The following is a 20,529-nucleotide window of genomic DNA, read 5'->3' as shown; positions in this document are numbered from 1 at the left end:
CACAAAATCCTAAGTGTATTGAGTATTGCATGCTTAGTGATCAAGTTGTAGGCATCCTTCTAGCCATGTGGGGCAGGTAAAAGTTGGGTGCTTAACAAAAGTGGTTTTTACACTGTTTCTGTCCTAAGAGACACTGTTATTTAATAACTTAAAAATTGACCTAAAGCTGTTATTTCTAATACAGGAAATAGATTACCATAATTTGACATAGCTTTAAAATATTTATCTCTTACTTGATAGATTTGCTATAAAATCAGATTTTACTGAGGTAAGAGAAATTGGCATTTTTGCTTTAAAAATAATCACAAAAGATAGTTTATCCTGGTGATATCATTTCACACTAGGATAGTTAATTTTGACTGAAACCAGGGTTAAAAATAAGATTGTTTCCAACTTCAAAAGAAAACATTTACCAACATGAAAAAGGAACTATGTATAACTGTTTTAGCATCATTTCATAATCTTATTTTCATATTGTGAAGTAACCTTCTTGAATAAAAGCAGAAAATTAAGACTTTCAGAAAACAAGCTATATCAGTTAAAGCTACTGGAGACAGGATGAAGGTTAAGAATTCTTTGGATAGTTTCTCCTAGCTCAAGCTTGTCCAACCCAGAGCCCACAACAGCTTTGAATGTGGCCCAACACACATTTGTAAATTTTCTTAAAACATTATGAGGTGTTTTGTTTTGTTTTGAGTTCATCAACTATCCTTAGCGTATTTTGTGTCACCCAAGACAATTCTTCCAGTGTGGCCCAGGGAAACCAAAAGATTGGACACCCCTGTCTTAGTTGATTAACACAGGAGGCTGTTAACCATCAACCTCACATGCACAATATTGGGGGTAGTGCAGGGATAACAAACTCAAATGCCAGCAGGGGCCAGGCAGACAGGCAGTGTATATGAACAGACTGCGTGGACTGGGGCACACTGGAAAACATGCTATGCTTGTTGCTCAGCTTATTGGAGCTTGAGTCCAGCGTTAGCTTCACCTATCCTTTTTCCAGAGAAGCTAGATATGTGGTTTTTAAACTGTCAACTTTTACGTGGTTAACCATAAATTTTTTTCTTGGAAAAGTATTTAGGGTGTGTCAGTTGCAGCCTGTGGGTGACCAGCTGCAACTTTGTAGCATTCAGAAGCCACCTTTGCATTCCTGACTAGCTTTGGTTTTCTGTAGAAAACCAAAAAGCTGAGGTTTTTTCCTTTAAGGAATATGTTTTCTAGATAAGCGTTTTTAGAAATTCATAGGTGGATATTCTCAAATACTTTAGGCATAGTCAGCATTTTAAAAGTCTCCCCTCCACCATACAGTGCCTACAGGAAACTCCTTTCAAAACAGAGCTCTGGCCACGTTGCTTTCCTTGGCATAAACCAATGGCTCTTCTTCCAGCGATGAGAGCTGCTGTCTTCACTTTGAAGATAATGCTTCTAATATTTTGCCACTAATTACCTTGTGATAGGGCTTTGATTTCCCAACCTATTATTCATCTACTGAAGAGTTTTTATCATGAAGAAATGTTGAATTGTATCAAATTATTGTCAATTAAATGAGATTATGTGTTTTTTCTACTAATATGTTAACAGGGATCATTCCCATCAGTAAGTGTTCTTTAAAACAGAAAAACTCAAAACTCTTCTTTGCTTCCCCTGCCTTTTACAGTAAAATGCCATTTCCCATTCTCTTCTGAACTCATCTCTACCAAAACTGCTCATTAAGGTCACTAGCTGTCTTTCACTTAAGCCAAAAAGCCTAGGATCTCCTCTGACAAATTTTCTCCCTCATCCTCCTCACCCCATTCTAATCTTTCAGCAAATCCAGCTGCCTGTACAATCCATGCCACTGAATGCCATAAGTGAGACTTAAAAGGTAAGCCAAATCCGCACTTAAAATTGCCAGTGACTTTGTCTTTCTTCCTTCCATATGTTCATGGGCTCTCCCTCCTTTTCACTTAAATGTCACCTTACCATAGAAGCCTTCCACAACACCTCAGAAGACAGCCTATACCCTGTATCTCTATCTGGTTTTATACTTCTTATAGCACTTATTCCTATCTGACACACTGAATAAAACTGATATAACTAATAAAGTAATAAACTGTTTCAAACAAACGGGAACAACTTTGTTTTCCTCACTGCTATTATTACTATGGTCCTACTTTTGGAAAAAAAGATTCAGTTTGCTAATACTTACGTATAAGGTTTTAGAAAACTGAGATCGGTCTTGGTAGATTCTGTAATCCAGGTTATGTCAGCTTCCTAAAAAAGGGTAACTTCCTGCCCTATATGGTTACCTGTTTCTGAGGGAAAGCTTATTACACATTTTATTTATCTTCTATCTTTCTTTTGTATACTAAGTGGGAGACACTGTTTAATTGTAGGCCACTATATAGTATGTACTCTTCTTTCTAAAATTGGGAAGCTTACAGGTAAGAGATTTAAAGGTAAGCGATAATGGGCTATGTCACCATCCGTATTTTACTGATGAGGCAGTCAGGATCTGAACCTAGCTGAACCCAGCCGCAACCTTACGCTACAAACCAGATTTTCATTAATGAATAATTCAAGTGACATTATTTTAACATAAGTGGGCCCCATTCTAGATTCTAGAAGGCCTATGTGTTTAAGAAAAAAATAAATGGAAAGAAACAACAATGCAGTATTTATTTTATACAGTTGACCTGGGCACATTGTGAAGTAAGCTATAAAAATTCCAAATAATTATCTCTAAAGCATATCCTTGTTAGTTACATGGCTTTACATATTAATTACTCTGGAAAGTTTTTGAACTCTGTTTAGTAGCAGATCTCCTTTCTTGATAGTTTCTTGGTACTGCCAGTTCTTGCTATCAGGTCTATAAATAAATTCAAGAAAAAATGAATTATTTACCAGTCACGTTATTCCATGACAATAGTTGACCTACTTTTAAAATTTAAGGCACTTAAAATTTAGGAATGCCCCTTATTCTGAGAAATGAGAGTACCTGTTGGTTTCTACTATTTCATTCACTTTATCTATTTTGCAGTGTAGTCTCCCAGCAGCAATAAACCTGGACAGTTCCCTAATTTAGAGAAAAAAATAACAGAATTAGCTTTATAGAAAAATTCTTAGAAAAATGCAAACTGCATTAAAATACTATCTTAAATTTGTAACATTTAGCTTCCCTTCAAGCTTGTTATTGCATATGCAGTAGTGCATATGCAGTAGTTGAGGTTGTCCCTGGTGTACTGCAGGCTTTAAGTCATCATCTACTAGAATAAACATGATCCTAGAAGTTCATATTCAGATGGATAGATAGAAAAGTAGATCAAACAATGAAACCATATGTACTCAGAGAAAAACTGTAGGTTAGGAAAAATTAGGGACCAAAACTGATAAAAACAGTAAACTGTTTCAAACAAAAGACCTAAAACAAAATGATGGAACACAGCCCATGGGTAAACATGTCAACAGCAATAGTATTTACTAAAACAATGACCCTTTCCCTCTCTAACATATCTTAGTCTAAACAAGTGGAAGGGGAGAAATGATGTAGAATTATTGCTTTGTCCATTTTAAAAAAGGGGATTTCATCTAAAATGTAACTTTTTAAGGGAGAAACAAAGAATAAAGAATCCATGACAACCCAGATTTGAAATTCTTAGGTATCACAGAAATTTAAAACAAGGCCTTTTTAGGTAACAACAACTAGAGCTCAATGGTAGTAACAACAACTAGAGCTCAATGGTACAAACTTTGCCTCTCAAGCTGGTCTTAGAACATGAAGGGAAAAAAAAAACTGAACAATTCAAATACTGCCTGAATTCAACTACTACCTGAAAGGTACCAGCTGCCTTGCATTCACTTGTCATCAAGATGACTTCAGGAATACTGGTGTGTGCCCCTAACTAACGAAGGCTTTATCTCCACATTACAGTTAAGATACTGAAGAGACATAACCTGACCAAGGCCACAGAGCTGGAAAAAGAAGCAAAGCCAAGCCCTTTTTCTCATGCACTGCTCACAACAAGCCACTCCTTCCACTGACTCACGAAAAACACACTCATAATGCCCAGCCCGCACCCTAATGAACAACCCTCTTAGAGTGGTCATCAGACTTCAATTTCACAGACTAGAATTCAGAAATGGAACAAAACCTCGGGATACCAGCCTTCCATTTTGGTAGGGATCATTTAAAAAATGTGTTGGTGTCTCAAACTTACTTTGAAGTGGTTAAAAAACATAAAATGTATAGATTGTAACAAGCAAATATGTTAAAATGTACTGTACAATTCTTTACAATTTTATGGATGTTTGAAATTTAAAAAATACTAAAAAGAGAATGGTCTTATTTAAAAGAAATGCATCTTCATTTAAGGTTTCCACTGCGGACCACTGAAAACACCATCATCCACATTTAAAAACACCTACATGTGGAAGCCACTGATCTAGATACCATCTGGACATCTCATATTGTGTATGTCTCCTCCCCCAACTCTACTCTCACCACCCTCGTCCATACCACGGTAACATCTCCTCCAAGAGCTACTAAACAGCACAACTGGTCTCTCTGCCACCTTACTCTATTTCTTATATAAAGACACTGCATAGGACCATGTAACTTGGGCTCTAAATCTTCCAATAGCTCCCTATCAAACTTAAAACTCAAGCTCCATTCCATGACCTACAAGGCCCTACACAAATCATCACCTACCTAACTCTCCACTTATTATCCTCACAATCTCCTACCGCTCCCCTAACTATGCTGGAGCCACACTGACATTTTCTGTTCCTACAACATCCAAGCTTATTCCTGGCTCAAAGCCTTAGCCTTTTCTATTCCCTCTTCTGCATGCAGAAGGACTCCACATGGCTGACTCCTCTCAATTCAAATCTCAGAGCAAACCTCACCTCCTCAAGCATGCCGTATGTAAGGATAGCATTTTCTCATCTCCATAGGTTCATTTCTATGTGAAATTACCTTTTATATTTATTTGCTTCCTTGCCATCTCTTCCCTACTACTACAATGAAAGTCTGTGAAGAGGGAGCTGTAAAACAATACCAAACATACAGTAATGAATGGCTCATTAAGTATTTGTTCAATCACTGATGCAAGTACTAAAAGTCCCACATTTAACAACCAATCTGACCAGAATTGCAGCAGCAACCTAAAAACTGGAAGGAATTATCAGAGGGAATATGACCAACTGTAAAATATCAGATCGAAGAGTCATTACCGTAGCTGCAGTGTGGTCTACAAAGAAGTTAACAGAAGACAACTTTTGATAACAACTGGTCTAATGACCTTTAACAAATCACTTAGCCTCACTACAACTCATTTTCCCATCTGTTAATGCAAGGGGCAGACAAGAAGAAGGCAGAGGCAACAGGATATGAATGTTTTGATAATATTGAGGAAAAAACCTCCCCCCTCCCCGTTAAGATTGAGGGAACCAATGTAAACAAGTAAAAAATTGTACAAGTTCACATATTTTAAAAGGCAACTTTAAAACTTCAATTAACATGGCATTATTCAAACTTACTGATCAATGAATTCCACACCAACACCAAATGCTTCTGCCATGTAGCCAAGGGTTAATGACCTATATGATTCCAGCAGCTGACTGTATGCATGAATTCTCATTTCTCTTACATAGTATCGATAATGAGGGGCAAAAAGCCAGTCCTTTTTCATTTCCTGTTCCACAACCGCTGCAATGAATAAAATGACAAATTATAATAGACTCTCCTTTTCAGATAAAAAGATTAAAAACTAAAGCAACACTAGTTGAGTCCAACAGATAGATGAACAAGTATCAAATTTCTCACTGCCCTTCCACATCATGTCATCAACAATGGCAGCAACAGCAGTGATAAAGGAGGGGCCAGGTATGCAAACATCGTCTTTAGCTATTTGACATCACTATCAGAAAGAGCTCAGCTTCTAAAGGAACTTGTTCACAGATGACAAAGTTCATGTACTAATATTTTAACCACGGAGAACTTCTTAGGCCTTAAGTAAAATAAAGTAAAATTCATTTTTTAAACAATTCTAACAGAGAAACAGCAGGTACAGTAAAAAGCGATTTATACAGACCAGAAAAAAGGTATAAATCAGACATTTTCAAAAAGCAACAAAACTCAGAAGCAAGAAAGCAAAGACTGATGACTCCTATTTCCTGTTTATTTGTTCACGTAAATAGTCTACATAAGAAAACACTATGAACAAGGTTTGAAGACAAATGATAAACTAGAAAATTTATTTATAATGATGAGTTAATGGCCTTAATCCAGAAGAGATCTTTAGAAGCCAGTAAAATGTACGTAGAGTATTAATGATCAATCCACACAAATATAAGTTATTTTACTGAATAACTCCTGTATATCACTACTCTAGATAGTTATATGGCAGTGAACCAAAAGACAAGACCCTTGCTGCCACAAAAACTAAATTTTCAAAGGGCAGAGACAGATGAACAAATCTACAAGATAAATCCTGTGAAGAAAATAAAAGTAACATGAGAGTGACTAGGAAGCCCTCCACTGAATTGGGGTGGACAGGGAATACCTCTCTGAGGGGCTGGCTAAGCACAGAGCAATGTAAATGATACAAAAGTCTGAAGGCAGGAAAAGCATGGTTAAGCCCAGGAACAGAAAGGATGCCAGACTCAGAATGCAAACAGGAAGACAGCAACAGGTATATAGAAGGTGAACAAGAAAAGAGACTCTAGAGTATACTTATGTTTGTGGTTTCAACAAGATGGAAATCCCTGGAGAAGGAGAATATTTGTTTTTAGTGTTGGGGGTGAGGGTGGGATTCAAGCATACTTCGGCAGTGTTCAAGTGGATATGCCTATTAAACAGCCAAGTGAGGACACTAAGGAGGCATTAAGGCATGAGTCTGGTGCTCCAGTTTGGGGCTGGCGACATGAATTTGTCAATCACTGCCATCCAAATGTATCTGATGGCACAAAATGAAGATAAGAAACAAGGGCAATAACCCAGTCTAAGGCAGGCAGACACTGAGGTCTGACAGTGGATGAGGAGGTAGGTCCAGAGAAAACAAGAGCATGTTACTGCAGAACCAAGAGAAAGCTGTGGTGAGAAGCAAAGGATGGTCAACACCAAGGCAGATAAAGATAAGCAAGGGAACACACGATTTAGCAACATGTAGATCAATGGCCATTAACCATGAGATGGTACGTATTCTCACTAATAAGAGAAATGCATAAAACATCAATAAAATTGCTTCTGTCCTCTCAGACTGGCAAAGAGTATGGAGAGGGTGGGACAGGCTCTCTCAAATGCCATAGATTGAGAGAAGTATAAATTGTGTAAATGTAAACTGACATATTTCTGGAGGGCAACAGTGGTCAAGACACAATATATTTAACCTTTGGAAAGTTCAATTTCTTAGACTTTTCCCCCAAGGAAATAACAAGTGGGAAGATGCATTATTGGAGTGTTCAAAACGGTTGCTTATAATAGAGCAAAACTGGAAACGACCTAGTTTTCTATCAGTAGAGGATAAATTATGGCATAGCCAATACATTGAAATACTAGGAAGTCCTTAAGAAAGGATAACCTGAATCTCCTAGGAACACTACCTGTTCAATTTGCTGCTATTCTCAATGTTAGTACATGATAGCCACTAAAAAACACTTACTAAATGACCAACTATATGTATAATGACATGAAAAGATATACATGTTACTTGTGAAGAGAAAAAAAGGTACTTACAAAACAGCATATAAAATACATCCACAATACACAAAAGTGTTACATGCTTGTATCTCCGGATAACAGTGCCCCTGAAGGGCACACTGGAAAAACCTGGTTAACAGCAGTTGCCTCTAGAGAAAGGACACTGGTGATCAGATATTAGAGAAAGCCTTTTTCTTCTTTATATGATACTGTTTACAACTGTTCCATATGTACATATAACTTTGGTTTTTAAATGTTTTTTCTTTTTTAAAAAGTGCATATAATAAACGAGTAAAAGGCTGGGCGCAGTGGCTCACGTCTATAATCCCAGCACTTTGACGGGCTGAGGCGGGCGGATCATGAGGTCAGGAGATCGAGACCATCCTGGCTAACACGGTGAAACCCCGTCTCTACTAAAAATACAAAAAATTAGCCAGGCATGGTGGCGGGCACCTGTAGTCGCAGCTACTCAGGAGGCTGAGGCAGGAGAACAGCATGAACCCAGGAGGCTGAGGCAGGAGAACAGCATGAACCCGGGAGGCAGGGCTTGCAGTGAGCCAGTATCACGTCAGTGCACTCCAGCCTGGGTGACAGAGTGAGACTCTGTCTCAAATAAATTAAATAAATAAATAAATAAATGAAAGGTCTAGAAGGATATAAAACAAAATATTAAAATCACTGTCTCAGGAAAAATTTTATATGTGAGTGAATGTGTGTACGGATTTGGGGGTGAGGTGAGACACAAAACCTTTCACTTTCTCAATTTATTTTTGATTTCTAAATATAGTCAGGTATTACCTAGAAAAGGATACTACTTCCTTTTCCAATTGAATTATTTTAGAGCACATTAGTACCAAGTGCTGTCCTGCTGTCGGGGTCATGAAGATTAAAAAAAAAAAGCATAAGGTCTGCTCCCAGAAATTCTAGTTAGCAAAGGAGGCAAACTAGGAAATTATCACAAAACAGTGTGCTAAGTTTTAGCAATTGGGGCACATGGCCAGTAAGTATATGAAAAGATGCTCAACGAAACTAGTCATTAGAGAGAAACAAATCAAAATTACTATGAGATACCATTTCACACCCACAAAGATACCTATAATCAAAAAGACAGAAAATAGTAAGTACTGGATGTGGGAACACTGGAACCCTCACACACTGCTGATGGGAATGTCAAATGGTGCGGGCACCTGCTTTGGAAAACTGGCAGTTCCTCAAAAAGTTTATCAGAGGGTTACCATTAAGATGCAGCCATTCCACTCCATATGTCCACAGAAAAAGCTGTACACAAATCTTCATTATAGCATTATTGATAGTAGCCAAAAAGTGCAATCAACACAAAAATCTATGAACTAATGAATGGATAAATAAAATGTAGTATATACATACAACAGACTATCATTTGGCTATAAAACAAAATGAAGTACTGATACATGCTACAACATGGATGAATGTGGGAACATTATAAAGTGAAAGAAGCCAGGCACAAAAAGCCACGTATTTTATGACTGCACTTAGATGATATGTCCAGAATAGGCAAATTCGTACAGACATAAAGTAGATCAGTGGTTGCCAGGGGCTGGGGAAAAGGAGCAATAAGGAGTGACTGCTAATGGGTATCAGTTTCCTTTTGGGGTGATCAAGATGTTCTGGAATTATTAATATTTGCAAAACCTTGCCAATATACGAAAAAGCACTGAATTGTACACTTTAGGTAATTTTATGGTATGTGATTTTTACCTCAATTTTTTTAAAGGAGGGGGCATACAATAAGAACCCCAGGAATGCAGAGAAGTAAGAGATTTGTTCTGACTGAGGGAAGCAAGGAAGGGGTCCCTCAATTTTTTTAAAGGAGGGGGCATACAATAAGAACCCCAGGAATGCAGAGAAGTAAGAGATTTGTTCTGACTGAGGGAAGCAGGGAAGGGCTCCATATTTGAGTTGAGTGATGACCAGGAGACCTCAAGCATAAAAAAGGGAAAAGAGCAATTCTACAATATAACCTTATGTGCAAAAGCAACATAACTTCGTGTGTATGTATGAGAAGATAAGGCCAGGTGAGTAACTCATCATGCTCAGGAAACCTGTTCCTACATTACCTGAGGTAAGTACTATGAATTCTCATAAAGCAGCCCATTTGTATGCATGGAGAAAGCATCCAAAAACACTGGGCCAAAACCCACTGCAAAAACATTAACAATCGTCCTTTGGAACCGTCCATTCCCACTTTTCCCCAATGCTATCTATTTAACCAAACACCTTCTGAAATTTGCAACATAAACAAGAAAATATATCAATGTCAAATTTTAAGTTTTGGGAAAGACCCCTGGGTCAACTTGATGCAAGCTAATTCTTCTATCATCGTAATAGTTTGTGGTCATTATTAGGAAACCAAATAGCCAGGAAAGAATGGGGACAAGAGGGAAAAACAAGCAAATGTGTGTAGGCAGGATCACTACAAACTAGCTTTGAAGGAATACAATTACGTTGAACAGATTATTTTCTTAACTCATAGCCCTTGAAAATGATTTGCAAATCAGCACAGAGATTTAGCTATTTAGCTATTGATGCAGAATGACCCATTGCGGAATTCAAGGTTCAGTTAATCTCTACCCCAAATCACATTCAGAATTCCCTCACTTCTGTCCCCATGAAGCTCAATACTTATAACCATTTGCTCACTTTTGCCTTATACCCCATTAAGACTCTTAACCAGGGGTCTGGCAAATATCCTCAGCAAAGGGCCAGAGAGTAAGTATTTTTAGGCTTTGCAAGCTACATAGATCTCAGTCACATCCTCCTTTTTTAAACAACACTTTAAAAATGTAAAAATCATTCTTACCTCCTGGGCCATACAGCAGGCCACAATCTGATGACCCTTCTTCTAAACAAAACTGGGCACATTAGGAATACTGATCAAAGACATGCAGCTACCTACACACTACATTTCTCAGATAGGTGAAAAATCGTCTTAGGTTATTTGCACATAGGATCAGGAGTAAGGTGAAGACAGATAATCAAAAATATCAACTCTATCCTTACCTAATGATTGGAAGAAAACAGAGTAACGGCATTCATAGAGTGAAAACAGATACTGCCGAACTGCTGGAAGACTGTGCAACACTTCAAGAATCTCTGCTCCTTTAATGACCTAGGTATTTTAAAAAACATATATACAAAAAAATGTACATTTTAATGATCTGTGTATTTAAACAAAAAAACACAAATCTTTAAATTTGAGTATTAAAGTTTGGTCATTACCTTTTCCCTGAGATCTGGTCTTTCTAAGGCAATCATACTGACATAGACAGTATAAGTCACAAATGTTTTATAATCCATGAGTTCATAGGATGTAAAAGTTGAAACAGTGTCAAGGAAGAGTTCAGCTGCCTGTTTGAAATCACGAATAGCCACACAATAAAGACCCTGATACACTTTTAGGCGGTTTCTCCTGTCCCAGTCTCCTCCTTCTTCTATTAAGCTATGAAATAAAAACAGTAAGATCATAGTCTGGAAACAGACAAGGCCATGTTTTAAAAACTTTTCTGTTATTTGAAATGAGAAAACAACTTTTAACAACTTGAACCAAAAGGAAATATTTAAAATAGTTTACTAAATAAGTACATCAATTATTTGACCAAACTTACTAGCTGTAAACAAAACAGGCAGTTTCTTATATCAGCTTCTCATTTGTAGCATCATAATTTAGAGAGAATATAATCCCACCGTTAGAAAGTACCTTTTGGCCTTTTCTGTGTTTCGTGTGATGAGATCATTATCCATATAAAATAAGCCAATCCTAAGGAGATAGAATACAATATCCAATCGGTGACCCAGGGCCACAGTTTTGTCATATGTCTTGCGAAAGGCTGTCAGAGCTCCCTCCTGTCAAGAAAGCCAAGGCAATAGGTGAGAAAAGGCTACAAGTTTCCAAAAAAAGCTATCAGCTGTCTGGGATTTTCTTCAAAGGTTGAGGGAAGAGGTAGGAGTAGAGGTACAACAAGATGGCCATTAACTGTTAATTGTCGAAGCTGGGTGATAAGTACACAAGGGTTTATTATTCTACTTTCTCTACCTTTAAAAAGTATAAAAAATACATAAGAAATGCCCAAGCATATACTTAGATTCTGGAAAACAATTTAAGAAAAATATATTCACAATTGTTAAGTATTTTTCTTTGTTCTGTATATTCAATGTTTTCTCTCTTTAATAATCACAATATACTATTTCAAAATAACATATCATCTGAAGGGTTTTGGAAATTGTATCTTAGTTGCTATTAGAATATGACTAAATTTGTAAATATATAATTTTCTCTCAAAGCACTGTGGGATGTTTCCTTTGCTTTGAATATGAATAAAATAATTTATTCACACTTGGTAGTTTTCAGTATGTGTCTGCCTGTTTTATGTAATTATTAAGTTATATTTCACAAATTTATAAGGGACTGGGAATACAGCAATGGATACACCTAGCACTAAGATCTTGGTTTTTAAATACTATCCCCCACTAAAACGAACTAGGGATCCTAGGAGAAACAGATAATTCTAGGTTTATTAGAGTGAAAATAACAGGTGAACCTGTGACATTTTGTTTTATCAGAAAATAAGACTAATGAGATATGTCAAAAGGACAAAGACAGTGTCTTGACGGAGCCTCTGCTAACAAATTTGCAACAAACTTAGCACCATAAAGAATAAAGACTCTCATCAGTGGTAACAGTGAATAATAAAAGCCCACTAAGTCCATTAAGTATTTAGTAATACTAAATAAAATAAAATATAAAAAAAGAGAGTAAATAGGAGGGGAAAAGTTGTTCTTTTTGGAAGAGTATTTAATAAATACAGAGGAAATATAATATTAGAACATTTTACAACTTCCTGATACTGATTCAAGCATGTCCTTGTTGAAATTCTTCAAAACCTGAATCAAAAGTTTGAAGTTTCTCATTCATATGTAATACATTAGTCTTTAAAATCAAGCCACAAACATACAGCTTAAAAGTAAATGGAAACCACTAGCTAATTCTAAACTTTTCTGTATTTTCCAAATTTTTACAATGACCACGTCTTAAGTCTACAACCAGAAAAGAGAAAAAAACCTCATTTTAGATATACACTACAAAACAACATTTAGGCACTTACTATGTGCTAGGTACCAGTCTAAGCTTTTTCCTATCCTTAATCCACATTAAGTAAAAACTATCAGTACTCCTGTTTTACACATGAGGAAACCGAGGGTTTCATAAATCATAATTACCAAGATTGAAAATAGAACCCAGGCAATCTGATTCAAGAGCTCACACTATTTTTATTTTTTATATTGGCACCATGTCATTCTATACCTAAATACTTCCAGGCAAATAATTTAAAATTAAAAACATTCAAAGCCCATTTTCTTAACTACTATTACACAGTTACTCAATTAAATTTCAAAGATCCAGTAATGGTGAGTACCCCTCTGGTGCCCTGATGGTGGAGTAAGCTGGCTGTTACGCAGAACAACTGGCCACACATATTTAAAAAAAAGAAAAAAAAAAACTGTTCATTGTCCCAGCGATTTTGTTTCATATACCATACCCTAGAGAAACACTAGCATATATACACAGAGACATACATAAGCATATTTTTACAGCAGCAGTTTGCTAAAGCAAAAACATGAAAACAACACATATGTCCAACAACTGAACAGGCAAATAAACTATGCCAGAGCTAGCTCTACAGTGGAACATTTGGCAGCAGTTAACCAGGATGAGCCAGATTTATGTATGTTGGCATGGAAAAGACCTCTTAAATATAATGCTGAATGAAAAGGGCAAACAGGACTACACTAATATACTATGATCTTATGTGTGTAAAAAAAAAAAAATTCTGTAGAATTAAAAATTTCTGCAAGTATTAACTTTTTAAAAAATGGGTTCTTTTATTGAGCGTTTATATTCTTTTATATATAAAATTTTACATAAAAAATATTTTATGACCGGGTGCAGTGGCTCACGCCTATAATCCCAGCACTTTCGGAAGCTGGGACAGGTGGATCACCTGAGGTCAGGAGTTCGAGACTAGCCTGGCCAACATGTTGAAACCCGGTCTCTACTAATAATACAAAAAAATTAGCTGGGTGTGGTGGCACACGCCTGTAATCTCAGCTACTCGGGAGGCTGAGGGAGGAGAATCGATTGAACCCAGGAGGTGGAGGTTGCAGTGAGCCAAGATCACTCCATTGCACTCCAGCCTGGGTGGCAAGAGCAAAACTCCGTCTCAAAAAAAAAAAAAAAAAAAAAATTACCAAAAAGTTTATATAAATGCACAATAAAAGAACTGAAAAGCCTATCCCTGGGCAGGTACAGAGTAAAGAAAGATCAACAGAACTTCAGCATTTACTTTACTGTTTCTTAGTTTCTGCTAAGTATTACTCGTGTAAAGTACTAAAGACACCAGAACCAGTGCTTCCCAACCAAGTGAGAAAACTGCTGAAAATCATCCCAATTTTGTAAAAGCAGTAAATAAAATTCTCTAGATATACGTTTTTATCGGCATAGGGTGAAATGGGGAAGAATACAGCCCTAGCTGCTGTTTGGGAAAATGACAAGGCATTTCATGGAGACGACTTTTTCATCTTTACATTGATTCACTAGTACAAGTAAGCATGATTACCTTTATACTTTTTCTAAAACGAAGTTAATTCTTTTAATGAGAAACGATTATCTGGAAGAGTCTCCAATTTTAGCCTATAGTAACTACAGAGGGAAAACCATCTCTACTCACTTTGTCACCTATCCGGCAGAGGTACTCGGCCTTTGCCATCATTGCATCGCGAATTTCGCTCTCTCCTAGATTCTTCTCTGCATCTTCCAGCTCCTCATCCAAACGCTTCAACTCGTCTTCATTTGCCTTCTTCATTTTATTGAGTAGGTCCACGTCTATCTGCCAGTCGAGGGATTTGCACAAGGCTTCATAGTAAGGAGCCATGTCTAACATGCAAAAAGAGAGATGTGTGAGTGGGGACACTTGTGCCCTCAAGTCAAAGTCTGCCCACGTATTTCACCCCCCCGCCCCGCCACAAGTCATCCACCAGTCTCTTCCCCACTAACAGGAAGGCATGCGATGGCGCTTAATAATCGGCTTGGCAAAACATAAACGTATGCTGGTGGGAGGTTTGCGTGAGGGCCAATCCTGGCACTGCCAACCTCTACTAGGGCTAGAGAGAGGGCAATCCTCGGTTTGCTCTTGCCAGATTCTGTTCCAAAAGTCTTCAAACAGGGAAAGACTTTTTATACACACATACTCACATACATATGTTCAAACATTCACATTCACTATAGAAGGGCCAAAAAGAACCGAACCCAAATTTCCCTTCCACAGGCAAGCTGAACTCTCCTACAGGAATACCCCGCGCCCGGGAGCAGTCCCCAATGACAGTAAGTCACGGGGCCTTTACTCCGTGCCTAGCACAGGGATAAATATTAATGCCTCACGATTCTCCTCCAAGCTGCCCTTACAGGGGAAGGCGGCACAGAGAGATGCAGACCCCGCTGAGATAAGTCGAGGTCCCCCAGGGTATTCCCAAACCAAAGCAAAACCCTAAGGGCCGGAGAAGCCAGGCCTGGTCTCGGAGACCCCGTCAGAGGAGTCTGGAGCTCCATCAAAAAAAAAGTCCCCGCAGGCTCCGGCACGCGGGGACGGCCCAGGCCTAGGCCGCTGACTCGGCGCTCGTGCGGGCCTCACTGTTATCGCGGACGGCCGCCATCAGCTCGTCGCGTACGGCAGCGTCTCCGCGGTGCTCGGGCAGGCTAAGCAGGAAGCGCAGCTGCGCGATGCGCAAGTCGGGGTTCTTGGGCAGACCCTCCTCCTCCAGGTTCTCCAGCGGCATCGCGGCGACGGGGACAGCGGCTGACAGCAGACAGCTTGGTTCCGACCGGCTGCGGCAGCGGAAGCGGGAGGAGTCGGCGAATACGCCCGGCCGCCTCCGGCCCGGCTTCCGGTCCTGTCTCCGCCGGCAGCGTCCTCTGCTGGACACCTCCGGGAACGTCTCGCCCGGCCTGGGCGCCTGCGCCCCAGTGTGGTCACGGGGGCTTTTCCACCCTCAAGGCCCCCCGCGGAGTCCCAGAGTGGGTGCAGCCCAACTCAAAAGCCCAATTTCTTGAATCTCTTTCTCACTCCCTTTTTAGCTATTTTACTTTCCGTTTGTAACTGATGGGAGCTTAAAATTTTTGGAAAACTGAAAATGTAATAATAGCATCAGTAAAAACATTCACCATAGTTTGTCAAGTCGTTACTCTCATTCATCTTATTAAAATCATCTTCATGCTGCGAGGTAGTACTATTAGCCTATTTAGTAGGTAAGACAACTGAGGCACAAAGAGGTTAGGGAAACAGACCAACCAAGTTCATGTGACAGCCATGTTGCAAGGCCTAAATGAAAACCCCTATCTAGAACTCTAAAATCCACGTTCTTTCTGCAGTTCTAAGAAGAAAAAAAACTGAACCCAGGATTCTGCGTCATAGTACAACAGCATCGTCGTTTTGTTTACACATAAATGAAATCATTACATGCCTGCATTTTCAGCCTCCTTTTGTTCATATTGCTACAGATCTTCAGAGGTGGTAATGGTTACATTAAATTCCTTTTTTTTTTTGAAACGGAGTCTTGCTCTGTCACCCAGGCTGCAGTGCAGTGGCACAATCTTGGCTCACTGCAACCTCTGCCTCCCAGCTTCAATCGATTCTCCTGCCTCAGCCTCCCAAGTAGCTGGGATTACAGGCCTGCACCACCATGCCAGGCTAATTTTTGTATTTTTAGTAGAGACGGGGTTTCACCATGTTGGCCAGGCTGGTCTTGACCTTCTGACCTCAAGTGATTCCCCTGCCTCAGTGGCCCAAAGTGCTGGGATTACAGGTGTGGGCCACCATGCCTGGCCTAAATTCCATATAATGGATTTACCATGATTTACTTTCACTCTTCCCTCTGTTAGAGGTGTCTTTAGGTTGACCAGAGTTTTTACTTACCTAATATAAAAACTTAGATGAAGACTTTGGATGTCTAGATCACTTCATGTTTTGCATCTTTTTCCTTAGCATAAATTCCCACGAAGGAATAATGGACAAAGGGAAGAAGGATTTTGTGACTTGGGGATATTTAATGTTAAATGGTTTTCCAAAAGAGCTGAACAAGTTTACACAGCTGCTGAAACAGGTGAGACTGCCACATCTCACAGGCAGTAGGCATCATCACATAATTTAAATATATTATTTGGTTCTATATAAATGAAACAAGCATTTTGAAGACAACTCAAATGATAGAGAAAATATGAAGAGTAAAAAAAAAATACTATTAAATAGCTCTCCACCACTGCTAAACTTTTGGTGAAAAACTTTCTAAACATCTTTCATTTAGTCATTCAGCAAACATGATTGCATGGTTACAAAGTACCAGGCACTGTCTTAGGCCTCGAGGACTCAGCAGTGAAGAGCACAAAGCCCTGTCTTTGGAACTTACATTCTAGAGAAGCGTAGCTTCTTTAAAACTTACCTGGGTATATTAACATGATCATTCTATACTCGCACATTTTAAACTGTGTTTTATTCATTCTACCATGTATTATGGATATCTTGGATGACAATGGATTGACCATATAGGATTCCATTATATTTATTTTTGTTTGTGTGTTTGTTATTTTTGAGACGGATCTCACTCTGTTACCCAGGCTGGAGTGCAGTGGGGTGATCTTGCCTCACTGCAACCTCCACCTCCCGGGTTCAAGCGATTCTCCTGCCTTGGCCTCCTGAGTAGCTAGGATTACAGGCATATGCCACCAAGCCTGGCTAATTTTTGTATTTTTAGTAGAGATGGGGTTTCACCATATTGGCCAGGCTGGTCTGGAATTCCTGACCTCAGGAGATCCGCCCACCTCAGCCTCCCAAAATGCTGGGATTACAGGTGTGAGCCACCACACCCGGCCCATTATATTTCTATACCAACTTTTTCCTCATCAGTCCTTAACTGCTAGTTGATTTGGGTTATTTTTGTTTTTTTCAATCTTATTAATATTACAGTGTCACTTATCCGTGTACATATATATTTTCACAGTTATTTCTCAATCTAAATCTCTAGACGTGCAATTGCTGAATAAGAGGGCATTGATATTTTATATTTTGATGTATTCTGTAAGTATTTTATGAATTATTTTCCACAAATGATATATATATCAATTTACAAGGCCACTAATATTGAACAGAGAACCTGCAGGGGAGAAAAAGTAGTATCTTTTCCTCACCCATTGCGAGGTTCATAGCTGAGGCACCTATAATAAAAGATAGAATAGCAGGGCCAGGAGAGGTGGCTCACACCTGTAATCCCAGCATTTTAGGAGGCTGAGGCAGGAGGATCACGAGGTCAGGAATTTGAGACCAGCCTGGCCAGCATGGTGAAACCTCATTAGCACCTGAGGTGTGGCACACACCTGTAGTCCCAGTTACTGGGGAGGCTGAGGCAGGAGAATTGCTTGAACCCAGCAGGCGGAGGTTGCAGTGAGCTGAGATCATACCACTGCACTCCAACCTGGGTGACAGAGTGACACTTTGTCTCAAAAAAAAAAAAAAAAGAAAAAAAAAAAAGAATAACAGGAGAAAAGCACACAAATATATTTAATATAAATTTTAGATGACATGAGAGCCTTTGGAAATGAAGACCCAAAGAAATGAAGAAATCTGTATATTTGTAAGGTAAATTTGATGAAGAATGGACAGTTATGTAGAAGTATGAATGGTCAAAGGGGGTGTGATGTGATGGTAATAAACTGGGGGGGACTTAGCAAGGTCTGTGTGTTCAGATTCTTCTCTGTGTCCCCGTATCTTCATATATAAGGGATTTCTTTTCTTTGAGCATAGGGATAATATCTTTGGAACGAGGGTCTTATGACCTACCTTATAGGAAGTTCAGGGAATTCTTTTATAACTGGCTTCGAGCAAGAAGGGCACAGAGAAGGTGAGAGTGACCTTCCTGTTTCTACCACTTCCTCAAAGCACAAGGTGTGATATTTTGAGATTGCGTGTCCTGAACCCCATCAGACCTGTCTCCCAATGTACTTGCATTAGCCATTTTAAGTTTTGCTAACAGTTGCTTTTCCTTTGCATTCCTTTTATGATTGGTGAGGTTAATTTTTTTTTCACATTTTACAGACCAGATATATTTTCTGTTCTATGAAATTCTTGTTTGGCTTTGTCAATTCTCTATGGAATCTTTCCTCACTGACTAGTAAGCAATCTTCATATTTTAAGGAAATTAACTTTGTTAATTTTCAAGTATCACAGCTTCCCCCCTCATTTATTTTTCTAAATTTTTAGGGGTTTTTCTTCAACATAAAAGCTTACAATGTTTAAATAGTTAAATGTATCAGCCTGTTTATATTTGTGACAAGAATTGGATATATGATCCAAAACTCATGTTGAAGTATAGGGGGAAACCTGTATAAATAGTCTTGTAGTTTAAATTGTATGTGACTGGTACATTCTGGTTTCCAGTTCATCCAAGTATAGATTCATAATCAAATTAAGGTTGTAACTGCCAGAAAATCTCAGTCACAGGGGATTCTATGACTCTTCATTATTCCAGGTGCAAATAAGCTTCAAGGTGCACAATGCCCTGCTGTCAGCCTCTCCACTCAGCACGGAGGAGACCAATTTCTGGTCAGATCGGTCTTCTTCTCTTTTTACTATCATAACCATTAATTGCTGAGGAATCAGTCGAACCCTGAACTGTGGCTGTGATTTGACTGCCCAGCTGATCAAAGCAGCTCTTTGCCCCATATTGACAACTCATTATTGAACAGTAAATTGCCCATTCCATCAATCTCTTTGTAGCCATTAACTCAGTTTGACTGGATTAACTAGTTTTACAAAGACCCTTCTTTAAGCTTGAAACCTGAGGTTTTTGTAATCTCAGGGAGGAAAAATAAATGTGTATCTTCTTGGTAGATATATATCCTGCCCCATGGAAATTAAAATGTTTGATGGAAACAGGCTATGGTGAGCTAAGGGCGTACATATCTTTTCTTATTTGCTCTGGTTCTAGGGTTTATTTTAAAAATGACTCTTTCTTCATTTTTTTATCTGTGTTACAAGCCCTTTACTATTAGAACCTGGTTTATTTCGAGATTGCACCAAGCAGGGCCCTCCTCCTTTTCAGCCTTTGTACTTTTCCTTTATGTGAGATTATATGGCTCTGAAAAGGCTGCTCTGATTTAGGGCACTGGATTCCTTCATTCTGAGCAGAGCGTCGTCAGCTCTCTGTACAGGCCCTACGGGCTGTTGATTGTGATGACTACCATGCCCACTGCATAAAACAATGTTCCTCTGAGTATATAATTAACTTTATCTGCCTTGCTCACTTTTAATTACATGCACTTTCAGCTTTTTCATTGAATTTCAAATACTTTATGTGCACGGCCCTGATTATAGCTTTTCTGCGTATGTCCAAGATGGGTTTGTGCAGGCGGAGTTATCTCTGCTCCTGCCAGCATCCTTCCTGTTAGGCAGTTATTGATTACACCACATAGGATGGAAACATTACATAGAGTATCTGCTTGGAACGCACAAAAATTTCAGGGTTATTGCAGCATCATGATCAATTGATGTAGCCTGCTCATTTCTTACTCACTAAATTACTCCTTTCCAAAAGAGTATTTTGAAGGAAAAAGAGTGCTTAGGAAACACTGTTGTTTCTGGAGCAGGTTGGGTAATTGCTGAGAGCAATATCAGTTTTCTTTTTCCATGACGAGAAGACACTTGCACAAGGCAGGGAGAGTGAAATGTGTCCCCCAGGATGACACACTTCATGCAACCCCACTGTTA

The 20,529-nt window shown here is 38.8% G+C and overlaps 2 protein-coding genes across 4 annotated transcripts in view; one reads left to right on the top strand and one right to left on the bottom strand.

Annotated features, from left to right (window-relative positions):
- Window positions 1–7,981, top strand: part of ATXN7 (ataxin 7) — a 151,384-nt gene extending 143,403 nt beyond the window's left edge. The window contains exons 16-17 of the transcript XR_010125721.1: window positions 1,811–1,867; window positions 3,914–7,981. The gene's annotated coding sequence lies outside the window, so the exon portion shown is untranslated. The remainder of the gene's footprint in view (window positions 1–1,810; window positions 1,868–3,913) is intronic.
- PSMD6 (proteasome 26S subunit, non-ATPase 6) lies at window positions 2,639–16,120 on the bottom strand. 3 transcript variants are annotated; one of them, XM_054484007.1, is made up of 9 exons: window positions 15,406–15,932; window positions 14,772–14,930; window positions 14,446–14,651; window positions 11,418–11,563; window positions 10,940–11,159; window positions 10,721–10,829; window positions 5,521–5,689; window positions 2,981–3,058; window positions 2,639–2,851 (listed from the first exon to the last, which is right to left on the bottom strand). In XM_054484007.1, the coding sequence occupies exons 1-9, from the start codon at window positions 15,548–15,550 to the stop codon at window positions 2,755–2,757; spliced, it is 1,329 nt and encodes a 442-aa protein (XP_054339982.1). In that variant the 5' UTR covers window positions 15,551–15,932; the 3' UTR covers window positions 2,639–2,754. The 3 variants fall into 3 exon arrangements, with proteins under 3 accessions (XP_054339982.1, XP_054339978.1, XP_063517955.1); XM_054484003.1 differs by lacking the exon at window positions 14,772–14,930 and having other exon boundaries at window positions 15,406–16,120; XM_063661885.1 differs by lacking the exons at window positions 2,639–2,851; window positions 2,981–3,058; window positions 14,772–14,930 and adding an exon at window positions 4,929–5,025.
- Between the last annotated feature and the right edge of the window lie 4,409 nt (window positions 16,121–20,529).

The sequence above is a fragment of the Pongo pygmaeus genome, chromosome 2 (assembly GCF_028885625.2).
Source record: "Pongo pygmaeus isolate AG05252 chromosome 2, NHGRI_mPonPyg2-v2.0_pri, whole genome shotgun sequence".
Taxonomy (NCBI): domain Eukaryota; kingdom Metazoa; phylum Chordata; class Mammalia; order Primates; family Hominidae; genus Pongo; species Pongo pygmaeus.
Note: the sequence above shows the minus strand (reverse complement) of the source record. Positions and strands in the feature narration are given on the sequence as shown.